The sequence below is a fragment of the Pithys albifrons genome, chromosome 10 (genome assembly GCF_047495875.1).
Source record: "Pithys albifrons albifrons isolate INPA30051 chromosome 10, PitAlb_v1, whole genome shotgun sequence".
NCBI classification, from domain to species: Eukaryota; Metazoa; Chordata; class Aves; order Passeriformes; family Thamnophilidae; genus Pithys; species Pithys albifrons.
Window position 1 is genome coordinate 8,965,343 of NC_092467.1, and position 26,272 is coordinate 8,991,614.

At 57.8% G+C, this 26,272-nt stretch overlaps 5 protein-coding genes across 25 annotated transcripts in view; 4 read left to right on the forward strand and 1 right to left on the reverse strand.

Annotated features, from left to right (window-relative positions):
• Positions 1–486: 486 nt before the first annotated feature.
• Positions 487–5,811, forward strand: LOC139676400 (flavin-containing monooxygenase 5-like). Of its 3 annotated transcripts, none has more exons than XM_071565335.1 (9): positions 487–588; positions 1,956–2,113; positions 2,327–2,515; positions 2,598–2,760; positions 2,994–3,136; positions 3,551–3,750; positions 4,064–4,413; positions 4,779–4,851; positions 5,076–5,803. In XM_071565335.1, the coding sequence occupies exons 2-9, from the start codon at positions 1,982–1,984 to the stop codon at positions 5,419–5,421; spliced, it is 1,596 nt and encodes a 531-aa protein (XP_071421436.1). In that variant the 5' UTR covers positions 487–588; positions 1,956–1,981; the 3' UTR covers positions 5,422–5,803. The 3 variants fall into 3 exon arrangements, with proteins under 3 accessions (XP_071421436.1, XP_071421434.1, XP_071421435.1); XM_071565333.1 differs by lacking the exon at positions 487–588 and adding an exon at positions 754–1,528 and having other exon boundaries at positions 5,076–5,811; XM_071565334.1 differs by lacking the exon at positions 487–588 and adding an exon at positions 755–1,411 and having other exon boundaries at positions 5,076–5,810.
• Positions 5,812–6,361: 550 nt separating this feature from the next.
• On the forward strand, positions 6,362–11,311 carry LOC139676402 (flavin-containing monooxygenase 5-like). The gene is made up of 8 exons (XM_071565339.1): positions 6,362–6,623; positions 7,801–7,989; positions 8,072–8,234; positions 8,468–8,610; positions 9,025–9,224; positions 9,537–9,886; positions 10,251–10,323; positions 10,553–11,311. Exons 1-8 carry the CDS (start codon positions 6,480–6,482, stop codon positions 10,896–10,898), a joined length of 1,608 nt encoding a protein of 535 aa, XP_071421440.1. The 5' UTR covers positions 6,362–6,479; the 3' UTR covers positions 10,899–11,311.
• A 472-nt stretch (positions 11,312–11,783) lies between these two features.
• LOC139676401 (flavin-containing monooxygenase 5-like) lies at positions 11,784–17,242 on the forward strand. 3 transcript variants are annotated; one of them, XM_071565337.1, is made up of 9 exons: positions 11,784–12,100; positions 13,276–13,464; positions 13,547–13,709; positions 14,407–14,549; positions 14,787–14,816; positions 14,892–14,986; positions 15,088–15,437; positions 15,844–15,916; positions 16,540–17,242. In XM_071565337.1, the coding sequence occupies exons 1-9, from the start codon at positions 11,966–11,968 to the stop codon at positions 16,898–16,900; spliced, it is 1,539 nt and encodes a 512-aa protein (XP_071421438.1). In that variant the 5' UTR covers positions 11,784–11,965; the 3' UTR covers positions 16,901–17,242. The 3 variants fall into 3 exon arrangements, with proteins under 3 accessions (XP_071421438.1, XP_071421437.1, XP_071421439.1); XM_071565336.1 differs by having other exon boundaries at positions 11,785–12,100; positions 14,787–14,986; XM_071565338.1 differs by lacking the exon at positions 14,787–14,816 and having other exon boundaries at positions 11,785–12,100.
• Positions 17,243–17,526: 284 nt separating this feature from the next.
• LOC139676405 (5'-AMP-activated protein kinase subunit beta-2) lies at positions 17,527–25,353 on the forward strand. Of its 8 annotated transcripts, none has more exons than XM_071565343.1 (9): positions 17,527–17,589; positions 18,629–18,722; positions 20,118–20,295; positions 20,525–20,691; positions 21,563–21,656; positions 22,213–22,333; positions 23,525–23,658; positions 23,955–24,023; positions 24,424–25,353. In XM_071565343.1, exons 3-9 carry the CDS (start codon positions 20,134–20,136, stop codon positions 24,499–24,501), a joined length of 825 nt encoding a protein of 274 aa, XP_071421444.1. In that variant the 5' UTR covers positions 17,527–17,589; positions 18,629–18,722; positions 20,118–20,133; the 3' UTR covers positions 24,502–25,353. The 8 variants fall into 8 exon arrangements, with proteins under 8 accessions (XP_071421444.1, XP_071421451.1, XP_071421448.1 ...); XM_071565350.1 differs by having other exon boundaries at positions 22,213–22,327; XM_071565346.1 differs by lacking the exon at positions 17,527–17,589 and adding an exon at positions 18,023–18,044.
• A 200-nt stretch (positions 25,354–25,553) lies between these two features.
• PDE4DIP (phosphodiesterase 4D interacting protein) overlaps positions 25,554–26,272 on the reverse strand; it is a 36,693-nt gene continuing 35,974 nt past the window's right edge. For all 10 annotated transcript variants that reach the window (XM_071565691.1, XM_071565693.1, XM_071565689.1 and 7 more), the window contains one exon: positions 25,554–26,082. In XM_071565691.1, the coding sequence (XP_071421792.1) occupies positions 26,050–26,082 (33 nt within the window). In that variant the 3' untranslated portion in view covers positions 25,554–26,049. The remainder of the gene's footprint in view (positions 26,083–26,272) is intronic.

Sequence of the window (26,272 nt, forward strand, 5' to 3'; positions counted from 1 at the left end):
TCCATGCATCTGTGGCTTGTTCCCACATGCATGTGTGTGCCAAAAGTTGCTCTTGACTCATTTGCAGGACCCTCCGTGAGCTGCCTGCTGACACCCACCATCACCAGCGCACAGCCCTGCTGAGTCACAGGCTGCCCAGACACCCTTTCACCTCTTCTCCACCTCCACTGGAGAGACCCTTGCTCTCCTCCTGTGCTTGTCACTTGTCATCGCTCCTTGAAAGATGAGTACTAACCCACTGATAAGAAGGAGACTGGTGCTTTTTGCTCCCCTTGTCCTGTGGCACCCCTGCCCACTGTGGAAGCCCAGAGCAGACACTGCCCCCTACACTATATCCTGGGTGCTTGCCATGGCATGAGCCCAAGCACAGCATGGCAAAGTCCAGGGCAGTGCAACCTCCTGCATGGAGAAGGGCAAATTTGGAGGCAACCTGCACAAAGGTTTGATAGCACAGCAGTGGGGTTGAGAGTTCAGAAAGGTCTCCTGTACCAGTCACCCTTGGGCAATCAGTGCAGAGCTTGCAAAACAGCCAGAGGCCATCGGAGATCAGCCACTTTGCTGTACCTGTTCTGCTGATCCCCCTGCCTGGTAAGATTCTTTCATTGCTTTTTGACAGGCAGGCACAGAGTGTGGGTTGGCAGCTCAGCACCTGGGCAGGGATCAGCCCTTGCCAACAGCAAGGTACAGAAAGAGCTTAAACTTACTGCAGACATACTATGAGGCTTAGATTAAAGCCATTTCAGCAGTAGAGCTTGACCCCTCTGCAGACCTGTGCCTTGTTCCATTCTGGGATGAAGTTCCCCGGACATGAGAAAGCAAATTTGCTCTGTAGTCCCCAGGGGCTGTCTGGCTATGAATGTGCCAGGAGCCAGCTGCAAGCTCTGGATCCACCTGGTCTGTGCTTCCTGCTGTCGGGGACAGCGTTTTCCTAACTGGTCCCACCACCCTGGCACCAGTGACACCCTGACAGCACAGTGCATCTCGCACCAGGACCTGCGGGCCCCAGAACTCGGACAGCCCACGAGTGAGCCGCGGCTACTGGGGACACTGTGCCAACATTCCCAGCCCAGGGGCACCGGGGGCGTGGGCGATGCGGTGCTGGGTGCCACTGGCTGCCACTGGAGCAGAGAGAGACGCGTGTGCCCCTCCCGGATAAACAGGGCTGGGCTGATCCCTGCAGTCCCAGGAGCAAAAGTTGAGGGCAGCGCTTGTTTGCTCGGCACGCACACGCCGCGGGGATCGGTGCGTGTCTGCTCCCTGCGTCACTCTGGGACGGCCGCTCACCCCGAGCCGAGGCTGCGGCAGAGCCTCTCGCGGAAAAGCCGAGCAGGCAGGCGGCAGCCAGCTGGTTCCCGCTGGCCCCGTGGGAGGAGTGACGGACGGGAGGCCCCGCTCTCGGCCGCAGCGCACCGTAAGGCCAGGCCGCGGTCCGGCGTCACGGCCCGGGCCAACCCGGCACAGGCTCCCGAGTGGCTCCCCGCCGGCCGCCGGCCTTCCCCGGGCTGCTGCTCCCGCGGCCGCGGGTCGGGTGAGAATGTCCCCCGGGCTGTCAGCACTGGCACCGCGGCAGCACAACGGGCATGGCCTCGGGGAAGGGAGAGGGTGAAGGGCAGGCAGAGGAGGGGCTGTCACCCACCTGGGGAAGAAGCCGTCGGTCTCCATGGCAGGCCACGGCATTCTGGGGTGCCCCCATCGCCGGGAGTTGGCATGGACAGGGAGATTTTGAGCACTCGGTAGCATTTCTCCCCAAAGCATCCGGAGGCAACACCACGATAGTGCAAAAGCCAGCAGCGACCAGGTCCTCACTTGCGGGGAGTAGCAGTTGCTTCAAAACGCCAGGCAAACCTGGGGGGGGGGGGCTGCCTCTCAGGTTGGGACCTCTTTGATGCACAAGACCAAAAGTTTGCTCAGTTGCACCCGTCAGCCCCAGCCCCTCTCTCTGGCACTGTCCGCAGGCACAGATCTGGTAGTAAAGCACAACATGGCGAAGAGGGTGGCCATCATCGGCGGGGGCAGCAGCGGGCTGTGCGCCATCAAAGCCTGCCTGCAAGAGGGGCTGGAGCCCGTCTGCTTCGAGAGGACCCGAGACATCGGAGGCCTCTGGAGGTTTGAGGTAAACCCTGCCAGCCACGCGTCCTGCTGCACTAAAACACGGTGGTCCCCAAGGATCAGTGGTGTCTGGCAGGGTGGCATGTAGCCAGCCACGGTGGGGTCCCCTGGATGAGACAGGGAGCCAAGGCTCCGTGTGAAGAAGCCTCAAATATGCCCTGGCCATCCCACCCCATCAGTACCCTGGCAATCACCGAGCCATGCCCTGCTCAAACAGGAGCACCCTGAGGACGGCCGTGCCAGCATCTACCGCTCCGTCATCATCAACACTTCCAAGGAGATGATGTGCTTCAGTGACTTCCCTATCCCCGAGGACTTCCCCAACTACATGCACAACTCCAAGATCATGGAGTACTTCCGCATGTATGCCCAGCACTTTGACCTGCTCCGCCACATCCGCTTCAGGGTGAGAGCTGGGGGGCTGAAGGGGTGGTGGCAGCAGGGCCGAGGGGCACAGGGTGCCTGACACCCACTCCCTCTGCACTCAGACCAGCGTGTGCCGCGTGTCCAAGCGCCCCGACTTTGCCACCACGGGCCAGTGGGAGGTGGTGACAGAGAGTGAGGGGAAGCAGGAAGCAGCTGTCTTTGACGCCGTGCTGGTGTGCAGCGGGCACCACACTGACGCACATCTCCCACTGAACACCTTCCCAGGTACTGCCCTGCACTGCATGGGACATGCCCCAGGAAGCTCAGCCATGGCTGTCCCTGTTCTCCCTGCTGTTTTCCTCTCAGCCCCAGCATTTCCCTGCATTGCCTTGACTCCAGGTGTGCTGTCATGTTCCCCAGGAGTGGTTTGGTGGGGCAAGGGAGCACCTCTAGTCTTTGGGGAGGTGATCCTCCAGCCTGGCACCAGGAAACCAAGCATACCTCCTCCCTGCTCACAGGAATTGAGAAGTTCAAGGGCCGCTACCTCCACAGCCGAGACTACAAGGATCCTCAGGATTTCAGAGACAAGAAGGTCGTTGTTATCGGGATTGGGAATTCAGGGTCAGACCTGGCTGTGGAGATCAGCCAAACGGCCCAGCAGGTGAGAAGCAGGAGTAGGGTCCTGGCAGGCAGGGCAGCCCCCTGTGGGACACTGTACGCTCCATGAGGACACCAGGAGCAAGGCACTTGCACAGCCACTGCTCCATCCCTGAACTCGCTGTATTTGGCCATGCTGTCACCCACCAATGTCAGCCACAAGGTAGTGGTGGCAGTTGAGTCTAGGTGCCACACAGACACCAATTTCTGTGCCTGAGCCCCAGGCTGAAGCTGCCCTGGTGGCCCTGCCCGACCTCTCCCTACTGGATGCCAATCACCAGCTCCCTCTGCCTGCTGGGTCTTTGCCCGGTGGGGTAGCTCAAACCAGAGTGATCGCAGGGCAAGGACATGTTCCCTCACAGGACAGCCCCCCAGGACCATCACTGCCTTCCAGAGGTGATGCTTCTTCCCTGTGCAGGTCTTCCTCAGCACCCGCCGGGGTGCATGGATCCTCAACCGTGTTGGAGACCAGGGCTACCCCATTGACACCATCTTAACCACCCGCATGAAGACATTCCTGCAGGAGCTGCTCAGCCCATCCCTGGCATGTGACTACATGGAGAAGAAGCTGAATGCCAGGTTTGACCACATGCATTATGGCCTGAAGCCAAAGCACAGGTAACGGCAAATACTTCCCCTGCCCAGGAGGTATCCTCCACCTCCCTCTGTATCCAGTCACGCTTAGCCATCCCATGCTCCCTGTGCCTGGGCTGTTCCTCACGCAATGCTCAAAGGAGCCACCACTGGGCATTCCAGGAACCCTTGGTGGCACCAGTGCCACCAGCTTCTGAGCTTCTCTGGCAGACCAGCCCCTTTGACAATGAGTATCCCTGGGGATGAGCATCCCCAGAGCAGAGAGCAGTGGCTGGAGCAGGACACAAAGCAGAGACACTCCCTCTCCCCTGCCCTAATGGCTCCTTGTGCCTTCCAGGGTCATTAACCAGCATCCAACTGTCAATGACGACCTGCCCAACCGCATCATTTCAGGCAGGGTGCGGGTAAAGCCAAACATCCAGGAATTCACAGAGACATCTGCCATCTTTGAGGATGGCACCAGGGAAGACATTGATGTCGTAGTTTTTGCCACAGGATACAGCTTCTCCTTTCCGTTCCTTGAGGGCTGCGTGAAGGTGGTGGAGAACCAGCTCCCCCTCTACAAATTCGTGTTCCCCCCTGACCTGGAGAAGCCAACACTGGCTTTCATTGGCCTCATCCAGCCCCTGGGTGCCATCATGCCCATCTCTGAGCTCCAGTGTCGCTGGGCCACCCGCGTCTTCAAGGGTAAGGGAGGCCAGTATGCCCTGATGCTGCAGCCTGAGCCTGAAGCCCTGGAGCAGGGACAGATTATGTCCAGCCATGTGAGGAAGGCAGCAGCTGGCTCTGCCATCCTGGCTGTGGCAACAGCATGAACGCCTTGCAGCTCTCATGGCAAGATGGGCTCTTGCCTGAAAGGCACAGAGACATCCAAACCCTGAGCTCCATGGGCTGCTCCTGCCCATCCTGAGGAGCTCAGACATGCCTCAGGTGCCAGACCAGCCACCACAGTGGAGCTGGCAGGGGAGCAGCACTAAGGCAAGAGCAGCACCACAGTGGCTGCCATGGCCAGCAGGGTACAGCCCCTACATGCTGTGGCTCATCCTCCCTAGGGCTGAACAAGCTGCCGCCGCGGCACAACATGGACGCTGACATCAAACAGAAGAAAGAAATTATGGCAAAGCGGTAAGATCCCCACATGAACAGCAACGGGGCTGCTTTGGGCACAGCTGCTCATGGGCTCCTGTCCATGGCTGCATCCTGGCACATTTATTCGTGCCAATAGATATCAGGGATGTGGTCGGCCACACAACCCAAAGCCTCCAAATCCTTCTCCAGTCCAATACTTTTGGCATGCAGGGCATCTGCCAGCTCTGCGGGCAGCACCTGCCCTTCCTCCTTGCCCACAGGTACGTGAAGAGCCAGAGGCACACCATTCAGGTGGATTACATCCCCTACATGGACGAGCTCGCCTGCCAGCTGGGGGTCAAGCCCAACCTGCTCACCCTCTTCCTCACTGACCCCAAGCTGGCAATGGAGGTGCTCTTCGGTCCCTGCACGCCGTACCAGTACCGGCTGCGGGGCCCGGGTGCGTGGGCAGGAGCCAGGAAGGCCATCCTGACCCAACAGCAGCGCATCATCAAGCCTCTGCAGACACGGCACGTGGAGGAGTGTTCCTCACGCCCTGCTGTGCCCCTCATCTTCAAGCTGGTCGGGGCCGTGGCCGTCCTCGCTGCTGTTTTTGCTTACTTTTAGGTGCCCTGAAAGCATGGGAGGGGAGGGTTTGCAATGTACCAGGGGGCTGGCTGGCAGCCACCCCTGCCCCACAGCAGCCTGTGCACCTCAGTGCTGGCAGAAACCTTCCACTCCTGCCTGGCACAGCCTCACTGTGACCACACCATGAGCTTGGGATGGACAGAACCTCCCCAGCTCCAGCTTGTGCACCTGCTCTGTGCCTCCCCTTGTGGAGATGCTGCCAGGGACAGAGAAAGAAACCTGCTCACAAGCATGGTTAAAATCCAGTCCCTCTCAGCCAGCATTCAGGCTTTTCTGTCTCCTGTAACTCAGCTGTGCCACTCACAGGAGAGCTAAGCAGCAAAGGCACAGCACACTTACTCATTGCATAAATGCGTTGAACAGCCAAGTGTCCGTCCTGTTACTGACAACATCATGATCCTCTGTGTGCCAGGGGGATGCTCACAGGTGTGAGGTTGGCCTTGTGCCACTGGCCCGCAGCAGCACGGGCTGATACACACACACAAATACAGCTGTGTGTAATGCACAGCAAGACAGCCTCTCTCAGGGTGTGTGCCACAGGAGGAGGTGCCAGGGGTCACAGTGGCACAATTCAGTGCCACCCTTGTCAGTGGCAAACAATCCATCCAGAAGATGGCTGGGTGGGATAGGCAACCAGAATGGTGACAGGAGTCCTGGCCACCACACGCCTGGGCTGGCATGACTGCCAGCCACCTGAGCATCCCCCTACGTTTTTGTTCTACACCACAACCTGCCGAAATCTGGAGCACAGCCACATCTCTGCCCTGACCAGGAAGTCTTCATGCAGTGTCAGCATCATTAACTGTTTACAGAAGGCCTTCATCGGCAGCAGGAGTGGCAGGGCGGTGGGGGGAACCTGTAGATCATGTCTATAAGAGGCACATCTTGTGACACCCTAGCTGTCCTTGGCTGCCCACAGAAAGCATAGAACAGTCTCTCCCAACCTGAGCAGCTGCTGTGACCTGTGAGGCTCTGCAACAGCCTTGGTGCATTTTGCTCCTGGCCCCGGCTTCTCCAGAATCCCTGCCAACACCAGAATGTGGGACATGGCTGCCCAGAGAGTAGCCATCATAGGTGCTGGTGCCTCTGGATTGTGTGCCCTGAAATGCTGCCTGGATGAAGGGCTGGAGCCCACCTGCTTTGAGAGGAGCAAGGACATTGGGGGACTCTGGCGCTTTGAGGTAAGTCCCACCTGTGCCAGCCTGCCCCATGGCAGCAGCACAGATGGGATTGAGATTGGTTGTTGGCAGGTAAGGAAGTATCAAGCCCCTGCTTTGTAAGCACGTGGCAGGCAGGTTTCCAAGGAAAGCCACAGGAAAGGAAAACTGCTCAGCGGCAGAAGGTCCTTGTGGTACCAGCTTGTGTGCCAGCCACATGGGACCCATTTCCTTCCCACCAGCAGCAGGGAGGACCCTCCCTAAGGACCTCACCCCAGGACTCACTCCCCCAGCTCAGCCTTCTGCCTTCTCACCCCTCCCTTCCCAGTCTCATTCGCCGCTCGCTCTGCTATTTTGCCCCAGCCCTTTCCCACCTATCCTCGTGCTATCTCACCCCACTGTCTGTGCCAGGCTCTGTCCTTCCCAGCCCTGCCCTGGAATCACTGTTGCTCCTCTCCCTGCTCCTGTGCTGCTCACCCACACATAGGCACCGTGTGCTGCCTCCCCACACATGGGCACCGTGTGCTGCCTCCTCTGTGCCTGGGCTCTCCCTGCCTCAGGGGAAGCCCCGGAGCTTGTTTCTGCCCCCACCTAATGAGGCTGCTGACCTTTCCCCCATGGCCCCACCAACAAGAATACCAGTGTTCCCACCATGCCCTGATAGGTGGGTAGGAGAACCTGGGGAAACGTACATGGCACCACACCAGTGTGGGGCTGGGGGTGGCTGACTCACAGCCTGCTGGTTCTGCCCATGATGGGTCATCAATGGGACTGGTGGAGAAGAGTCAGGGAAGCAGCATCCAGCTGCTAAAGCAGACCAGGCAAACAGGAGCAGCCACTCAGCAGGAAGCACGGGAGCTGGTTCCACAACCAGCACGACCTGATGTGGCAGCTGCGGCAATGGCAACACAGGCAGCTTTGGGAACGTACCACCTCACAGGGGCAAGGAGTGGGAGCAGGAAAACTGAGGCACAAGACCACCACGACGCACTGTCACTACTGTCTGGTCCTCACCAGCCCAAACCCTTCTCTTCCTTGTTCTTTGGGATGGGTTGTCTCACTTGTGAGAGAGTGCAGGGATGGCTGCTATGACCACCTGTTGCCTAATCCTGCATTCTCAGGCACATGGATGTGCCAAGCAGGGCAGGCAGGTGGCCCTGCGGTCTCCTGGCCAGTGCTGAGCTGCACCCTGTTCCCACAGGAACACCCTGAGGATGGTCGTGCCAGCATCTACCGCTCCGTCATTATCAACACTTCCAAGGAGATGACGTGCTTCAGTGACTTCCCTTTCCCCGAGGACTTCCCCAACTACATGCACAACTCCAAGATCATGGAGTACTTCCGCATGTATGCCCAGCACTTTGACCTGCTCCGCCACATCCGCTTCAGGGTGAGAGCTGGGGGGCTGAGGGGGTGGTGGCAGCAGGGCCGAGGGGCACAGGGTGCCTGACACCCACTCCCTCTGCACTCAGACCAGCGTGTGCCGCGTGTCCAAGCGCCCCGACTTTGCCACCACAGGCCAGTGGGAGGTGGTGACAGAGAGTGAAGGGAAGCAGGAAGCAGCTGTCTTTGACGCCGTGCTGGTGTGCAGCGGGCACCACACCGACGCATATCTCCCACTGAACACCTTCCCAGGTACTGCCCTGCACTGCATGGGACATGCCCCAGGAAGCTCAGCCATGGCTGTCCCTGTTCTCCCTGCTGTTTTCCTCTCAGCCCCAGCATTTCCCTGCATTGCCTTGACTCCAGGTGTGCTGTCATGTTCCCCAGGAGTGGTTTGGTGGGGCAAGGGAGCACCTCTAGTCTTTGGGGAGGTGATCCTCCAGCCTGGCACCAGGAAACCAAGCATACCTCCTCCCTGCTCACAGGAATTGAGAAGTTCAAGGGCCGCTACCTCCACAGCCGAGACTACAAGGATCCTCAGGATTTCAGAGACAAGAAGGTCGTTGTTATCGGGATTGGGAATTCAGGGTCAGACCTGGCTGTGGAGATCAGCCAAACGGCCCAGCAGGTGAGAAGCAGGAGTAGGGTCCTGGCAGGCAGGGCAGCCCCCTGTGGGACACTGTACGCTCCATGAGGACACCAGGAGCAAGGCACTTGCACAGCCACTGCTCCATCCCTGAACTCGCTGTATTTGGCCATGCTGTCACCCACCAATGTCAGCCACAAGGTAGTGGTGGCAGTTGAGTCTAGGTGCCACACAGACACCAATTTCTGTGCCTGAGCCCCAGGCTGAAGCTGCCCTGGTGGCCCTGCCCGACCTCTCCCTACTGGATGCCAATCACCAGCTCCCTCTGCCTGCTGGGTCTTTGCCCGGTGGGGTAGCTCAAACCAGAGTGATCGCAGGGCAAGGACATGTTCCCTCACAGGACAGCCCCCCAGGACCATCACTGCCTTCCAGAGGTGATGCTTCTTCCCTGTGCAGGTCTTCCTCAGCACCCGCCGGGGTGCATGGATCCTCAACCGTGTTGGAGACCAGGGCTACCCCATTGACACCATCTTAACCACCCGCATGAAGACATTCCTGCAGGAGCTGCTCAGCCCATCCCTGGCATGTGACTACATGGAGAAGAAGCTGAATGCCAGGTTTGACCACATGCATTATGGCCTGAAGCCAAAGCACAGGTAACGGCAAACACTTCCCCTGCCCAGGAGGTATCCTCCACCTCCCTCTGTATCCAGTCACGCTTAGCCATCCCATGCTCCCTGTGCCTGGGCTGTTCCTCACGCAATGCTCAAAGGAGCCACCACTGGGCATTCCAGGAACCCTTGGTGGCACCAGTGCCACCAGCTTCTGAGCTTCTCTGGCAGACCAGCCCCTTTGACAATGAGTATCCCTGGGGATGAGCATCCCCAGAGCAGAGAGCAGTGGCTGGAGCAGGACATGAGCAGAGACACTCCATCCCACCTGCCCTAATGGCTCCTTATGTCTTCCAGGGCCTTTAACCAGCACCCAACCATCAATGATGACCTGCCCAACCGCATCATTTCAGGCAGGGTGCGGGTGAAGCCAAACATCCAGGAATTCACAGAGACATCTGCCATCTTTGAGGATGGCACCAGGGAAGACATTGATGTCGTAGTTTTTGCCACAGGATACAGCTTCTCCTTTCCGTTCCTTGAGGGCTGCGTGAAGGTGGTGGAGAACCAGCTCCCCCTCTACAAATTCGTGTTCCCCCCTGACCTGGAGAAGCCAACACTGGCTTTCATTGGCCTCATCCAGCCCCGGGGTGGGCTCATGCCTGTCTCCGAGTTCCAGTGTCGCTGGGCCACCCGTGTCTTCAAGGGTAAGGGAGGCCAGTATGCCCTGATGCTGCAGCCTGAGCCTGAAGCCCTGGAGCAGGGACAGATTATGTCCAGCCATGTGAGGAAGGCAGCAGCTGGCTCTGCCATCCTGGCTGTGGCAACAGCATGAACGCCTTGCAGTCTCATGGCAAGATGGGCTCTTGCCTGAAAGGCACAGAGACATCCAAACCCTGAGCTCCATGGGCTGCTCCTGCCCATCCTGAGGAGCTCAGACATGCCTCAGGTGCCAGCCCACCCACCATAGTGGAGCTGGCAGGGGAGCAGCACTAAGGCATGAGCAGCACCACAGTGGCTGCCATGGCCAGCAGGGTACAGCCCCTACATGCTGTGGCCCATCCTCCCTAGGGCTGAACAATCTGCCACCGCGGCACAACATGGACGCTGACATCAAACAGAAGAAAGAAATGATAGCAAAATGGTAAGCTCCACTCATGAACAGCGACAGGGCTGCTTTGGGCACAGCTGCTCATGGGCACCCATCCTGTCCATGGCTGCATCCTGGCACATTTATTCGTGCCAACAGATATCAGGGATGTGGTCAGCCACACTACCCGAAGCCTCCAAATCCTTCTCCAGTCCAATACTTTTGGCCTGCAGGACATCTGCCAGCTCTGCAGGCAGCACCTGCCCTTCCTCCTTGCCCACAGGTACGTGAAGAGCCGGCAGCACAACATACAGGTCGAATACATTCCCTACATGGACGAGCTCGCCTGCCAGCTGGGAGTCAAGCCCAACCTGCTCACCCTCTTCCTCACTGACCCCAAGCTGGCAATGGAGGTGCTCTTCGGTCCCTGCACGCCGTACCAGTACCGGCTGCGGGGCCCGGGTGCGTGGGCAGGAGCCAGGAAGGCCATCCTGACCCAACAGCAGCGCATCATCAAGCCCCTGCAGACACGGCACGTGGAGGAGTGTTCCTCACGCCCTGCTGTGCCCCTCATCTTCAAGCTGGTCGGGGCCGTGGCCGTCCTCGCTGCTGTTTTTGCTTACTTTTAGGTGCCCTGAAAGCATGGGAGGGGAGGGTTTGCAATGTACCAGGGGGCTGGCTGGCAGCCACCCCTGCCCCACAGCAGCCTGTGCACCTCAGTGCTGGCAGAAACCTTCCACTCCTGCCTGGCACAGCCTCACTGTGGCCACACCATGAGCTTGGGATGGACAGAACCTCCCCAGCTCCAGCTTGTGCACCTGCTCTGTGCCTCCCCTTGTGGAGATGCTGCCAGGGACAGAGAAAGAAACCTGCTCACAAGCATGGTTAAAATCCAGTCCCTCTCAGCCAGCATTCAGGCTTTTCTGTCTCCTGTAACTCAGCTGTGCCACTCACAGGAGAGCTAAGCAGCAAAGGCACAGCACACTTACTCATTGCATAAATGCGTTGAACAGCCAAGTGTCCGTCCTGTTACTGACAACATCATGATCCTCTGTGTGCCAGGGGGATGCTCACAGGTGTGAGGCTGGCCTTGTGCCACTGGCCCGCAGCAGCACGGGCTGATACACACACACAAATACAGCTGTGTGTAATGCACAGCAAGACAGCCTCTCTCAGGGTGTGTGCCACAGGAGGAGGTGCCAGGGGTCACAGTGGCACAATTCAGTGCCACCCTTGTCAGTGGCAAACAATCCATCCAGAAGATGGCTGGGTGGGATAGGCAACCAGAATGGTGACAGGAGTCCTGGCCACCACACGCCTGGGCTGGCATGACTGCCAGCCACCTGAGCATCCCCCTACGTTTTTGTTCTACACCACAACCTGCCGAAATCTGGAGCACAGCCACATCTCTGCCCTGACCAGGAAGTCCTCGGGCAGTGTCAGCATCATTAAGTGTTTACAGAAGGCCAGCACAGGCAGGAGGAGTGGCAGGGCGGTGGGGGGAACCTGTAGATCATGTCTATAAGAGGCACATCTTGTGACACCCTAGCTGTCCTTGGCTGCCCACAGAAAGCATAGAACAGTCACTCCCAACCTGAGCAGCTGCTGTGACCTGTGAGGCTCTGCAACAGCCTTGGTGCATTTTGCTCCTGGCCCCGGCTTCTCCAGAATCCCTGCCAACACCAGAACGTGGGACATGGCTGCCCAGAGAGTAGCCATCATAGGTGCTGGTGCCTCTGGATTGTGTGCCCTGAAATGCTGCCTGGATGAAGGGCTGGAGCCCACCTGCTTTGAGAGGAGCAAGGACATTGGGGGACTCTGGCGCTTTGAGGTAAGTCCCACCTGTGCCAGCCTGCCCCATGGCAGCAGCACAGATGGGATTGAGATTGGTTGTTGGCAGGTAAGGAAGTATCAAGCCCCTGCTTTGTAAGCACGTGGCAGGCAGGTTTCCAAGGAAAGCCACAGGAAAGGAAAACTGCTCAGCGGCAGAAGGTCCTTGTGATACCAGCTTGTGTGCCAGCCACATGGGACCCATTTCCTTCCCACCAGCAGCAGGGCGGACCCTCCCAAAGAACCTCACCCCAGGACTCACTCCCCCAGCTCAGCCTTCTGCCTTCTCACCCCTCCCTTCCCAGTCTCATTCGCCGTCGCTCTGCTGTTTTGCCCCAGTCCTTTCCCACCTATCCTCGTGCTATCTCACCCCACTGTCTGTGCCAGGCTCTGTCCTTCCCAGCCCTGCCCTGGAATCACTGTTGCTCCTCTCCCTGCTCCTGTGCTGCTCACCCACACATAGGCACCGTGTGCTGCCTCCCCACACATGGGCACCGTGTGCTGCCTCCTCTGTGCCTGGGCTCTCCCTGCCTCAGGGGAAGCCCCGGAGCTTGTTTCTGCCCCACCTAATGAGGCTGCTGACCTTTCCCCCATGGCCCCACCAACAAGAATACCAGTGTTCCCACCATGCCCTGATAGGTGGGTAGGAGAACCTGGGGAAACGTACATGGCACCACACCAGTGTGGGGCTGGGGGTGGCTGACTCACAGCCTGCTGGTTCTGCCCATGATGGGTCATCAATGGGACTGGTGGAGAAGAGTCAGGGAAGCAGCATCCAGCTGCTAAGGCAGACCAGGCAAACAGGAGCAGCCACTCAGCAGGAAGCACGGGAGCTGGTTCCACAACCAGCACGACCTGATGTGGCAGCTGCGGCAATGGCAACACAGGCAGCTTTGGGAACGTACCACCTCACAGGGGCAAGGAGTGGGAGCAGGAAAACTGAGGCACAAGACCACCACGACGCACTGTCACTACTGTCTGGTCCTCACCAGCCCAAACCCTCCTCTTCCATGTTCTTTGGGATGGGTTGTCTCATTTGTGAGAGAGTGCAGAGATGGCTGCTATGACCACCTGTTGCCTAATCCTGCATTCTCAGGCACATGGATGTGCCAAGCAGGGCAGGCAGGTGGCCCTGCGGTCTCCTGGCCAGTGCTGAGCTGCACCCTGTTCCCACAGGAACACCCTGAGGATGGCCGTGCCAGCATCTACCGCTCCGTCATCATCAACACTTCCAAGGAGATGATGTGCTTCAGTGACTTCCCTATCCCCGAGGACTTCCCCAACTACATGCACAACTCCAAGATCATGGAGTACTTCCGCATGTATGCCCAGCATTTTGACCTGCTCCGCCACATCCGCTTCAGGGTGAGAGCTGGGGGGCTGAGGGGGTGGTGGCAGCAGGGCCGAGGGGCACAGGGTGCCTGACACCCACTCCCTCTGCACTCAGACCAGCGTGTGCCGCGTGTCCAAGCGCCCCGACTTTGCCACCACGGGCCAGTGGGAGGTGGTGACAGAGAGTGAGGGGAAGCAGGAGGCAGCTGTCTTTGACGCCGTGCTGGTGTGCAGCGGGCACCACACCGACGCACATCTCCCACTGAACACCTTCCCAGGTATTGCTCCATGGACTGCTCACCTCATCCATGCCACTGCTGAGATTACCCTCCTCTCCTGCTCAGCCCCCACCCTACTCTGGGTGCTGCCAAAAATGCCTCCGCAGTTTAGCACTCCAGGTTGGTTTGCATGAGCACCCAAAGCATCTTGCTGGCAGATCTTATGACTGCCAGTGCACTTCTCCCACCAGAGACAGGCTCCCTCTCCACACTGCTGACCAAGAACATACTGGGCTCTCCAGCTCCTCACCAAGGATTGAGATCTCATCACTGGTGATTGCCTTCTCCTTTGGGTGCCAGGCAAAAATGTCTGGAGGGCTTTCAGCTGTGGAGACCTGCTTGGGCTGGGGATCAAGCTGGAGGATACCATCACTAGGGTCTGGTGATATGGCACAGACCCTGTCCGCTCCTCTACCCTCAGTGCATGGCACCAGACAGAAGCTGCAGGAGGATTTGAGGATGGGAGCACAAAAGTATCCAGTGCAAGCCCTGCTCCAAGTCAGGCCAGCCCTAAAGCCAGAGTAGGATGCACAGGGCCACTCTGAGAATCTCCTAGGCTGGAGATTCCACCACCTCTCTGGGCACTACCCCAGGGCTGGTCCTAGCCTGTTCCCAAAATACACCAGCAATCTGACCAGGGGGCAGCCACCCTTCTGCCTCATATCCCTGCCCAGCATGGTTTCCCTCTCTCTTCCAGGCCTGGAAAAATTTGAGGGCTGGTACCTGCACAGCCGGGACTACAAGAGCCCACAGTCCTTTATGGGAAAGCGTGTGGTCGTTGTAGGCACTGGAAATTCAGGCATCGATATTGCAGTGGAGCTGAGCCACACAGCCAAACAGGTGTGCTGAGAGTGCCAACAGGGATGGAATGCTTATTATGGAGACTCTGAAGGGCATTGATCATCCCCTCACTGTTCCCGGCAGGTGACCCTCCCTTCAGGACCTGGCCACAAACACCCTGTGTGGCTGTTCTGGTCCCAGCAGTTGTGCTGGCATCCCTGTCCCCACAGCATGGCAGAGGTCCAGCCTGGTCTGAGGATGCTGCCATACTGCCACATCTGTTCTCCTTTCTCCCAGGTTTTCCTCAGCACCAAGCGTGGGACCTGGGTACTACATCGGGTGGCGGACCATGGGTACCCCTGTGACTTCAGCTACATCAGCCGCTTCATGTACCTCCTCCAGAGCCTGCTGCCTCAAAATGCTGCCAATTCTTTCCTGGAGAGGAAGCTGAATGCCCGCTTTGACCACACACTCTATAACCTGAAGCCCCAGCACCGGTGAGCACCCCAGCAGCACTCCGAGTACCTGCCCCAGCAGTGCCCTTCCTGCTGCCCATCCCACTACCTGGGCCTGTATGAGGTCTGTCTGTATCTTCCAGAGTCTTTGATCAGCACCCAACTGTCAATGACGACCTGCCCAACCGCATCATTTCAGGCAGGGTGCGGGTGAAGCCAAACATCCAAGAGTTCAGGGAGACATCTGTCACCTTTGAGGATGGCACCAGGGAAGACATTGATGCCGTGGTCTTTGCCACAGGATACAGCTTCTCCTTCCCTTTCCTTGAGAGCTGCGTGAAGGTGGTGGAGAACCAGATCCCCCTCTACAAATTCATGTTCCCCCCTGACCTGGAGAAGCCAACGCTGGCTTTCATTGGCCTCATCCAGCCCCTGGGTGCCATCATGCCCATCTCTGAGCTCCAGTGTCGCTGGGCCACCCACGTCTTCAAGGGTAAGTCAGGCAGCTTGGGGGGATAGAGCCAGACTCCCTGAGCCACCCCAAGACAAGGTGTTCAGCTGGTGGCATCCCCTCACATGCTGCCTCCTCACACTCACCTTTTTATCCTTCTTCTGCTCCTTCATGAGGACAAAACCCAGCATTGTATTTTGCAACAAGTCTTTCACTCATTCTCTCTTGGGAGGGTCACTAACATCTCCTGTCACCTGCAAACCACCTTCGCCTTTTCCTTTCCTACCATTATTTTCTTTGCCCATGCTTCCCACTTGGCTTCTAACGTGGTGGCACTTCACCAAAGCTCCAAAGGCATCCATGTGCAAGCAGAGGCCTGGCTGAGCCATACAGATGGTCGGTCCTGGAAGCACAGCCCTCCCTCTGGCTACAGCCTTCTTTTCCTCAGGGCTGCGGCACCTGCCACCGCTTGCCGACATGCAGGCTGAAATCACACAGACCATGGACAGAATGGCCAAGCGGTAAGAACCCTGCAGGGGTGATCCCATGGTATAATGGAGAGCACTCTGGACTCTGAATCCCAAGGACCTGAGTTTGAGTCCCAGTGGGGATCGTCCCCTGGCAGTTCACTGCCTCCCTGCCATCCGATCCCATCAGATCTTGGATGCTCAGCAGGGTCAGCCCCAGTTCGTACCGGGTGCTGGAGACAGTCCCGAGGACGTCACTGTCCAAGCTCGCTCAGCCGTGGCAAATGGCCCTTAGGACTTAAACGGTGGGGCCAGTTCTGCGTACGCTGTGCCTCACCTGAAAAACCCACTGTGCCAGCTGGAAGGGCACACCCACGTGGGGAGAGCCCTTCCCAAACCTTTCTTCACAAAGTCTGGCCGTACCTACATACATTTTAAAAAATTAGGTTCAAGCTGACCCACGTGGGGAGAGCCCTTCCCAAATCTTCGTTCATGAGGTCTGGCCATACCGACATACATTTTAAAAAATTAGGTTCAAGCTGACCCCTGAATAATCTGTTTAATGAAAGTCCTTTGTTCGCAAAGTTTGGCTATAGGTACAAGGACCCTGAGGAGCACCACCTCTGTCCACTCCCACCCACGTGCCAAACCCGCCTGCCCTTTCTCCTTGCCCACAGGTATGTGAAGAGCCGGCGGCACACCATTCAGGTGGATTACATCCCCTACATGGACGAGCTCGCCTGCCAGCTGGGAGTCAAGCCCAACCTGCTCACCCTCTTCCTCACTGACCCCAAGCTGGCAATGGAGGTGCTCTTCGGTCCCTGCACGCCGTACCAGTACCGGCTGCGGGGGCCGGGTGCGTGGGCAGGAGCCAGGAAGGCCATCCTGACCCAGCGGCAGCGCGTGGTCAGAGCCCTGCAACCCCCGGGCCGCGCCCGCCCCCGCGCCCGGCCCCACGTCCTCACGATCCTCTTCAGCATCGGGCTGATTCTGGCCACCCTCGCCTATGTCTCGCTCTCTCGTTATAGGCTAAAATGAACGAGACAGCGCGGCCTCCCGGCAAACTTCTGCTTTTCCTTTGGGCTTGTATCTGTTGCCCCTTGTTGGGTGTGTCACGTCCGGGAGTCCTTCCTTGAAGGTGCAGCCTGGCCTGTCCCGCCTTCCTGCTGTGCCAAGAGCACGGAGGTCTGTCTGGTCACGGGCTGCTCTAAGGACGGGGATCGCCTCCCTTCCCTAAATCCTGCCCCGGCCGCTCCACAAGCTCTGTCTATGGCTTAGGCCGCACTAAGGTGGTGGGGAAACCGGGAACGCGCCTCACCGGGGCGCTTCGGAAAAATGCCAATAAAGCTTCTCCCCGTGCCGAGGAGACCAGAGACCGCACTGCTTTGGCTGTCCCAGTCTGTGGGGACTATCCTGAGGCGTCTGTCCAGCCCAGGACTAGCACCCTGACAGCTTGCACCCCGCAGCCCCCCAGACATTCCCACCCCTGCCCTCAGCAGACATGGCGGGTGAAGCCGCAAGGCCCCCGCCCGCGCGCCCCTAACACCAGCGGGGCCGAGCCGCCCTCAGCAAACATGGCGGGTGCCCGGCGGTGGGGCCGCGGGGCCGGGGCGGGGCGCGGCCGCGGAGCGGGGCGGGGGCGGGCCGGGCCAGAGCGCCCCGCAGCGGCCGGCGGGGGGTGGCGCCATCTTGGACGGAGGCAGAGAGCGGGGCGACGGCGGCGGCAGGTGGGGTTGGGCCGGGACCGGGACCGGGCTCGGGGGCGGTGGGGTGTGATGGGTGGGCGGCGGTGAGGGTGGCGGCCGGCCGGGCGCCGCCGCGGGAAGCGGTGGGTGAGGCGTGGCTGCGCGGGGTAGCGGTGTCCCGGAGCCCGCCGTGGTGCAGACCCGGGCTCGCAGCCCCGCGGAGGGCCCTGTCCCTGCTGGTGCGTCCCGCTCCTCTCCCGGGCCACGGCAGAGCCGCGGGTGGTTTGGCCGAGCCCGCCGTGACAGCCCCGCCACTGCCCCCGCCGCAGCCCTGCCTGCTCCGAGGGAGATTTTCCTCCCCCGCTTTCCCAGCTCATCCCCTTCACCTTACGGCAACCCCGGGCTGAGCTCGGGTTCCCTCCTCCGAAGGAGGCTCCCCCCGGCCCCGGCAGCCCCAGGAGGTGCCATCCCGGCGGGATGATGGGCAAGAGTCCCCGGTCCGTGCCGCGCAGACCCCCTCGGGCTGCCTGCCCGTGCTTCCCAGGGGCTGGGGGGTGAGAGGCAGCGGGCGCGACACATCCCGCGGGGAATTGGTGTGTTTCACTTGTCATTCTCCCAGTGGGGAGGCGGCGCTGGCTGGAGGCGGAGGGGCCTGCGGTGGGGCGGGCAGGCAGACACCCACCCGGCTGCGGCTGCCCGGCGCTCGCTGCCAGGCTGGCAGCGACTGTGCCGAGACGCCGCGGAGGTTTGCTTGGGCTCTGGTGTGGGCAGCGTTTCCATCTGTGACTCGGACGTACCTGTGTCACAGCGGGCTACGAGGGCCGACCTGGGTGCGGGAGGGTTCGAGTGTAGAAGTTAATTCAGCAAAGCCAGGTACTGCAGACTGCTGTCCCAGCACAAACGGTGCCTGTGTTCGATGCGGGGGATTTGGTTGGCACACACGAGAAAGGAGCAACTGGTTGGGATAAATCTCAAGAGGTGTTTGGACAGTGTGACCCGTGTTTGGACAGTGTGACTGGATTCCTTTTAGAAAAGAGAAAGGGAAGCTTCACGTCTGTTAACACCTGCATGTATCTCTCAGGTCTGTCCTGGTACAAGAGGATGTTCAGCCTTTCCTGCCTTCCTCCCTGTAGATAAGAAGTGGAGATACTGGGGAGGAAACTCCTCAACAGCAGGTTAGTGGCACAGGGACAGTTTTTGTGAGGAGCTGGCTGAGCTTCCTCAGAGCAGAGGGGGGAAGATGTCAGAGCAAGAGGTGCAGCTCCCCTGATCTGGATCTTCAGGTACACTTGATCCACACTGAGGGGGGTGGGGGTAAGGTGAACCATGCCCCCAGCCCAGGGGTATGGCTCACCTCTTGAGTTGCCTTTTAGCCCTCAGGATTTAAGAAATACTTTTGTAATTGCTTCATAATGTTCTAAAGCCTGGCTTTGGCTGGCAGCCTTGCCTGGCACCCTTCTTATAACTTGATCTTCTAAACAAACCTTCAAATGTCACAAGTAAGCACATGAAGCAAGTCTGGCTGTTCCTTTGCCTTGCTCCACAGAGCCCACAGTAAGCTGAAAGCTGCAAAATAAGCCTGGGAAGCAGGCAAAACCCCAATCCATCTCAGCTTCTGGAAGCTGGATAAGGCCTGAAGAATCACATGTACCTTGCAGTGGCTTTGTTGTTTGTCCTGAGAGGTGCATAGTTGTCTGTGGCCAGTTCTCCTGTTTTGCTTTCTCTGAGCTGGGTGAGACTGGGGATGGTGGCCCATCGCCAGCTGCAGGGGGACACCGAGGTGGCTGCGGCTGCCCCTCCCTCACTGTGTGCCTCCAGACAGCCAGGCAGACGCTGGAGTGCTTAGGGCTGGTGTTGTTGGTTCAGTCACAACAAGTGGACCCCCTCGCTGTGCTGTGCTGTGCTGCAGCTGACACGGCTTGCCTGGTGAATCATAAGTGAGTGCTGCTGAGAGCTGAGCTTTTTGCAGACAGCACAGCATTAGCCCCACTCCTTGGACAAGCGCCAGCTTGGGCGATTCCACTCGGACACTTTAAATGCTCCCTGTCATCTTTGCCAGGCGCAAGGCTCTGCTCTTCTGCCCGAGAGCTCTTGGAGACTTGTTGGGTGCTGTAAAACAGCTGCTACTTTCACTCTCTGGCTGTTTTCTGGCTGGATGTAGGGAATTTGTCTGTAGAGCCTGACTATGGGACTGTGAAAGAGATGCTGTTAGTGCCAAGCAGTTGATTTGCCAATAAAGGTTGGCTTTATTTTTCCAATCAGCCCCTCTACTCTGCTGGCTGCTAAGTGCTGATGTGGGACACAGCTGAACTAGTATCGGTTTTGGAGTCTAACAATTACCAGCTTAACTAGAGTGGTGGTTCTTAAGGATAGGGCTATAATTAGGTCAAGCTGTCTTGGTTGTTGAGTATTAAGCTCCCAAACTTGGTAGTGGGAATGAACTTGGTGCCTTTTTTAGGATTCCTGTCCATCTCCACTGGCAAAGAGCATTGGGAAATGGTGCCTTTGCTACTCTCCTCGCTGCCAGAGCCCGTGTGCACAGGCACAGTGTTGTTCTCTGTCCCTCACAGGGGCTGCTGAGCTGTTATGGGGAACACTACCAGTGAGCGAGTGTCTGGGGAGCGCCATGGCTCTAAGTCCCACCGCTCAGATGGCTCCAGTGCCTCCCACCCCACCAAGGAGCACCCGCACAAGATCATGGTGGGCAGCACCGACGACCCGAGCGTTTTCAGCTCCCATGACTCCAAGGTAGGCGCTGGACACTCCCTTCTCTGCCTCTCCTCTGGAGCTTTGTCTCACTGGCGGTGTGGGGCTGTGCTCCCAGCCATGCAAAGGGGCTGTGGGAAGCTGGGAGGCTGAAGGAGCTCTGTAGTGCTCCTGTCTGGGATGTGCAGGTGGAGTGGTAGAGGCCTGGGGAAAGCCAATGTGTTCACTCTTGTCCCCACATCTTAGTCAGGCTCTGTTTTTATTTGCGCAGATTCCTGGGGACAAGGAGTTTGTGTCATGGCAGCCAGATCTAGAGGAGTCAGTGAAACCATCCCAACAGGCTCGTCCGACTGTCATCCGCTGGGCTGATGGAGGCAAAGAAGTCTTCATCTCTGGGTCCTTCAACAACTGGAGCACAAAGATCCCTCTCATCAAGAGGTAGCCAGTCCCTCAGGTCACTCTATGTTCTCCTCTGCTCCACTGCAGGGAATGTTTTTCCTTCTGTGTGCTGGTCTCTGTTGCCTTTGCTCACCTGGCTTGTCTCATTCACCCAAGCTGGGGGTCTGAGCACAAATACATAGTCAGCTGCCTCCCCAGTGGTCCTACAGGGACAGTGGAAAGTTGTAAAACAGGACAGGATAGGCCATTGCACTTGCCCAAGTGGGTGTTGCACAGGAGCCAGTCCTGGCAGCAGAGCCCTGCCCAGGTATACAGCAGTCCTCTGGAAGCTGCCAGCTTTTCCCTTGGCTGCAGTCTTACCACATGCCTAGTTGTATTGCTGCCAGTGGGGATTGTTTTTTGTCCCTCACATGTCTTTCTGCTCCAATAATATTTGTGCTGTTCTGCAACATGCCTGTGATTTACATGGAAGCTCTGTGTAGGACTCTGGGCGTAATCCTAGCAATTCTTTTGGAATGGGTTTATCTCAATTGCAGACTTCACAAACAGAGCTGCCTCACTTGCTCCTGTCCTGCCATGCCAGCACAGGGACAGGAGATTTGCCCACGCATCCTGCCCAGTGTGTCTTGCACATGGGTGTCTGTCACGTCCACTTTCTCTGGGTTTGGAGGGCTGGATTGCCTCCTGCTCTCCTTGCAGCTGGGCTCCCAGGGGTTTGAGCCATGCTAGTGCTTGGGATGCTTGTGCCTCTTGTGGCCATGCCTCAGGTCACAGGTGATGAGCAAGCCTAATGCTGCATGAAGGTGTTGGGGTGGAGGGGCTGGGCAGTGCTGGTTCCTGGGGCCCTGCGGAAGTGCAGCATCCAGAGCATCAATAGGGTGATGCTGTTGCACCTCTTTTCTCTGTATAGCCACAATGACTTCGTCGCTATCCTGGATCTTCCAGAAGGAGAGCACCAGTACAAATTTTTTGTTGATGGCCAATGGGTCCACGACCCATCTGAGGTAACACTCAAAAGTTTTATCCCTTGTCTTCTACAGGGAACTAGACAGGATGTAACTGCAGAGAGGGAACAGGAAGAAGAGAAGGGTATTTGCCAAAATTAAAGGGGCACCTCCATTCGCTTTGTCTTTTCAGAGGCTGGTTCCTCTGGACCTAGTCATGCTTTATGGAGAAGCATTGGGGAGGGGTAGGGAAGTACCAGAAGGACATTAAGTCCCATTGACTACATGGGAACATGGGGTATGGAGTCATCACCCTCTTGCAAGTTCTCCAAACTGAATCATGCACTAGCAGCATGGGAAGGAGAACAGACCTGTGGGCAATGTAGCAGGATGGGGAATGAAAACAGGAGGTGATGTAGGAGCCTGAAAGTAAAGGGAAATCCTCCTAGGGTAAACATTAGTGATCTGCAAGCATAGAACAGAACTAGACACATGTCACCTGTGCTCTGAAGTAGTGGTGCAGCAAAGACAGCTTGGACTGGGGGTATCTAGGAAGCATTGAGTGTGCTTTCGTTGGAGGTGAACATAGGAAGATTCTTACCTCTGTTCTCTCCAGCCTGTGGTCACCAGCCAGATGGGGACAATTAACAACCTAATCCACGTCAAGAAGTCTGACTTTGAGGTGTTTGATGCATTGAAGGTGGATTCCCTGGAGAGCTCAGAAACCTCAGGTCGGGGTGAGTTTTGTGGCATTACAGCTTTGCATGTGCTATTTTCCACCTCCTCTACTTTGAGACTTGCTGCTCTGGGGTGAACAGATCCCCTGAGCAGAGATGTGGGGTCTCCACTCAAGATTAATAGTGTTTGGCAGCATGTCTCAGCAGCCTATGGCTGAGGCCTCATCTCTCTGGAGGGGCTGTGCTGGTGTAACTTGTTCTGTGCTAGCACCGGAGCAGAGCCAGTGCCTGTGCACAGCTGAGGGAGCCGTTTTGGATTGGTGAATACCAGGAACATCAGCCCTTTCTGTCTAATCAACTGTAAGTCATCTGATCTGGGGTACAGCTAGGTGAGAGCAGGATCCAGGTTATTTTCAGCAGCTACTCTTGTTTTTCATGCCAGGGTAATTTGTACTATAGCTAGCACATTGCATACCTCCCTTTCTGCTTGTGTTACAGCAACAGGTTAGGTTACCATGCAGGCACCGGCAGTGCTGGCTCAATATGTAATGCTGGCAGGCAGCTCAGTCCTGCTTGGGTACCCAGTACAACCCCATCTCAGGTACAGCTCAGCTCCATATCCTTTCCCAGCCTGGGCAAGAGGCACTTTGCTGGAGAGAAGCCAGCAAGCAGCAGCTCAGGAAGGTAGAGCCCTTCTGGGTGTTGGCTGTTCCAAAATGATCAGACCAGATGTAGCTGGGACATGTAACCAGTCCAGCTTCCAGTGACCACAAGCTCCCATGGTCCCTCCCATGTGTGGAGCTGCTGCTCAGTCTAGAGTTCCCATTTGCCTTTCCTGGACCCTCTCATCAGGCTATCCTGCAGTAGCAAGAGCATGCAGGCAAACTGCTCCCTGTGTTCCTACTGCAAAGGGTTCAGCCCTGGGGCAAGCCAGCTGCTTCCTATGGGAGAGGGACCCGGCTGTGCTGAGAACATGTGCAGATGTCTTGTGGGTACCACAGGGTGCATGTGTTGTGCCAGTGCATGTACCAGCTTACAGCCCTGCTTGGAAATGGCCAGGGCTCACCTGGCTGCTTTTTCTGCTGTGAAAAGGCTGAGCTGTTGCTACAGGATAGTTACCTGGCCATGGCTCGTTGAAGATGTTTGTGTCTGAAAGACCCTGCTGAGTCCTTCTCAGCTTCTTGGAAGCTCTTCTGTTCTCACCCATTCTGCTTTACCTGTGTCATGTCTCCTCCTTTCTCTCCTCTCCAGACTTATCAAGTTCACCACCTGGACCTTACGGCCAAGAGATGTATGTATACCGGCCCGAGGAGCGCTTCAAATCCCCACCCATCCTCCCACCTCACCTCCTCCAGGTCATCCTAAACAAGGACACCAATATCTCGGTGCGTACCAGCATACTGCCCCTACAGAGAGTCACACTGATGGTGGGAGTCCTGTCTGCAGGGAGCCTGGTCTCCCCTTCACTGGGGCCTGGCCCTTGCCATTTCCTAGGAAAAGCATTACTTTTCCCATCAACTGCCCTGTTTTGGCCTCCTGGTGCTTAGCTGAGGTCTGTTCCTGTTCAGAACAGCCAGAGACATTGGCAAGCTCAAACTGCCTGAGATGGTGGCTCCCTATGCTGGCTAGGGTTGGGGGATCAAGGCTCAGCTGTTCCCCTGTGACACTTCTCTCCTCCCAGTGTGACCCAGCACTGCTGCCTGAGCCCAACCACGTTATGCTCAATCACCTCTACGCGCTCTCCATCAAGGTAAGCACAGGTCCCATGAGGTTGCTGGGTTACAGAATGGGAGCTGCTGTGGCTTCTGGGAGCTTGCAGCACCTGCAGGGAGCACAGCCTGGACAGCCAGGGTGTGGAGATGGGACCAGAGGACCTATGTAAAAACAGTATGGAAGTGTGGCACATGCAGGGTTGGAGGTTGTGGCTTCCTTACAATTCTCTTCAACTGCCTCCCTGCACCGTGGTAGAGCTGAGCAGCCCTGTACCAGATCCTTCCCATGCTTTGCCCTGGCTTCCTGTTGTGGGTTGGACGTGTCTCACAGGCTATGAGACATGGGAGAGCAGGAATGGGATGGGCCTCAGAACCCTCTTCCCAAGGGCTGCCCCAGGGATGCCGAAGTGCTGCCCACTGACGCTGTGCCTCTCGCAGGATGGTGTGATGGTGCTCAGTGCCACGCACCGCTACAAGAAGAAGTACGTCACCACGCTGCTGTACAAGCCTATCTGAGCCAGGGCCTCGTGCAGCCCCCACGCAGGACACGAAACGCCGCTTTGTCTGCACACACTGGGCCACAGGACTATGAGAACTGGCCGCTTGCTCCAGCCTCAAACCTGGCAGGGACACAGGCCTCGGCAATGAGCCCAGGGCCACTGGGGCCTGTGACGCTGTCCCGTCCTACTGGCGCGGTTTGATTTAGCCCTTGGTTTCCACCCACCTGCAGCTCCCCTAGGCTTCTGTGAGTCTCTGGGATCACTTTGCTGCTCACCAGAACAGCCTTTCCTCACGCCCAACACGGAAAGGACTTCACCCTGCCTATCTTCTCCAGCCTATGAGGGACCCAAGGTGGTCCTGGCACTTCCCCCAGCCCAGGCCTCCAGGAATGTGTCCTGCCTGCTGAAGGTTGCTCTGCTGTCCTGGTCTTGAGTCTTCAAAGGCCACTGTGATCAGTAGGGGCTGTGTGACACCCCAGCCTGCTACCTGCCCCCTGTCCTGCAGCTCTGGCTGCAGAGCTGCCCCCTAGTTTTGAGGAGAGCTCTCAGTTCTGCAGCCCCAGCCCTCTGCCAGGTTCAGCATCAAGCCAGCAGGGTGTGGAAGGTACAGCTGGACATAGCCATGCTTATCTGCTTCTAGGACAGCAGCATCAAGGACTGATTGCCCTGTCCTCAACACTGAGTGCTTCTATAGGACAGGGCTGACTTCATCACAGCCAGAGAGGCGCTGGCACGTGCCCACACTGGAGGAGCGTGGGGAGAGCAGAGGTGGGCAGGCACCCCAGGACTCTGACTGCACCACCTGCTGCCACAGCAGTGCCATGGGTCAGGGGTTTCTCTATTTATTACATTATTTATTGTTCTCGGTGCTGCTTGCCTGGTGTTGGAGCGGGGCTCTGGAAGAACAAGAGGAGGGAAGGGAGCGCCTGGTTGGGTGTGGAGCTGCCCTTGAGGTGCTGGGGTGGGGCACAGAGCTGTGCCCTTTTGGCCAGCCAGTGCCTTTAGCACACTGTGCTTGGGGAGGGGGAGCACGTTTGCAGAGATGGGCATGCCAGAAACACCACAACCCAAAGGAAACCTTTATTGGGGACTCTTCAGCCACTGAACAGAATATGGCATTTCTTACATCTTCCTCCTGTGCTGGGGCCCCAACATGCCCGGGAAGCCCCCAAGACACAGTTCTGATTCCTCTGTCTATATACATATACATACATCCATGAGCAGGGATAGGCACTCAGCAGGGTTACACATGGGACCAGGTCCGAGGGTGAGGGGTGCTCAGTGTGGAGGGCTGTGTCACCTCACTGAGCACAAAGGGTGGAAGGGGGCAAGCACTGAAGCACGGGGCAGGCAAAGCCCAAGACAGCAGCTGCTGCTGCAATGCCAAGCAAAGGCTAGTGGAGGGCATGCAACCTCCACAGCAGCCAAAACCCCCTAACTGTGTAGCACTGTCCACCCCAGTGCTCAAGGTAGCAGGGACAGAGTCTGCTCCAGCCTTCTCACATGGCTCAGCAGGCAGCAGGGTATTCTGTGCTGGGCCATCGCTCCCTGCCCCGTCCGCAGCTCAAGCAACAGGCAGAGCCCGCTGGGCCTTCACCTGGCAAGAGACCACATAAGGCAATAAGGAGCACTTCTGTGCCCTGGGGACCTGGACACACAGGCTGGGGATAGATGACAAAAAAGGGTCCCTGTGTTGTCCCGTCCCAACACACTGCACTCAGCATCCCCTGTTAGCCACCACAGGGTATTGCCTGTGCCCACTCCCTGGCCCTCAGGGATCACCATGG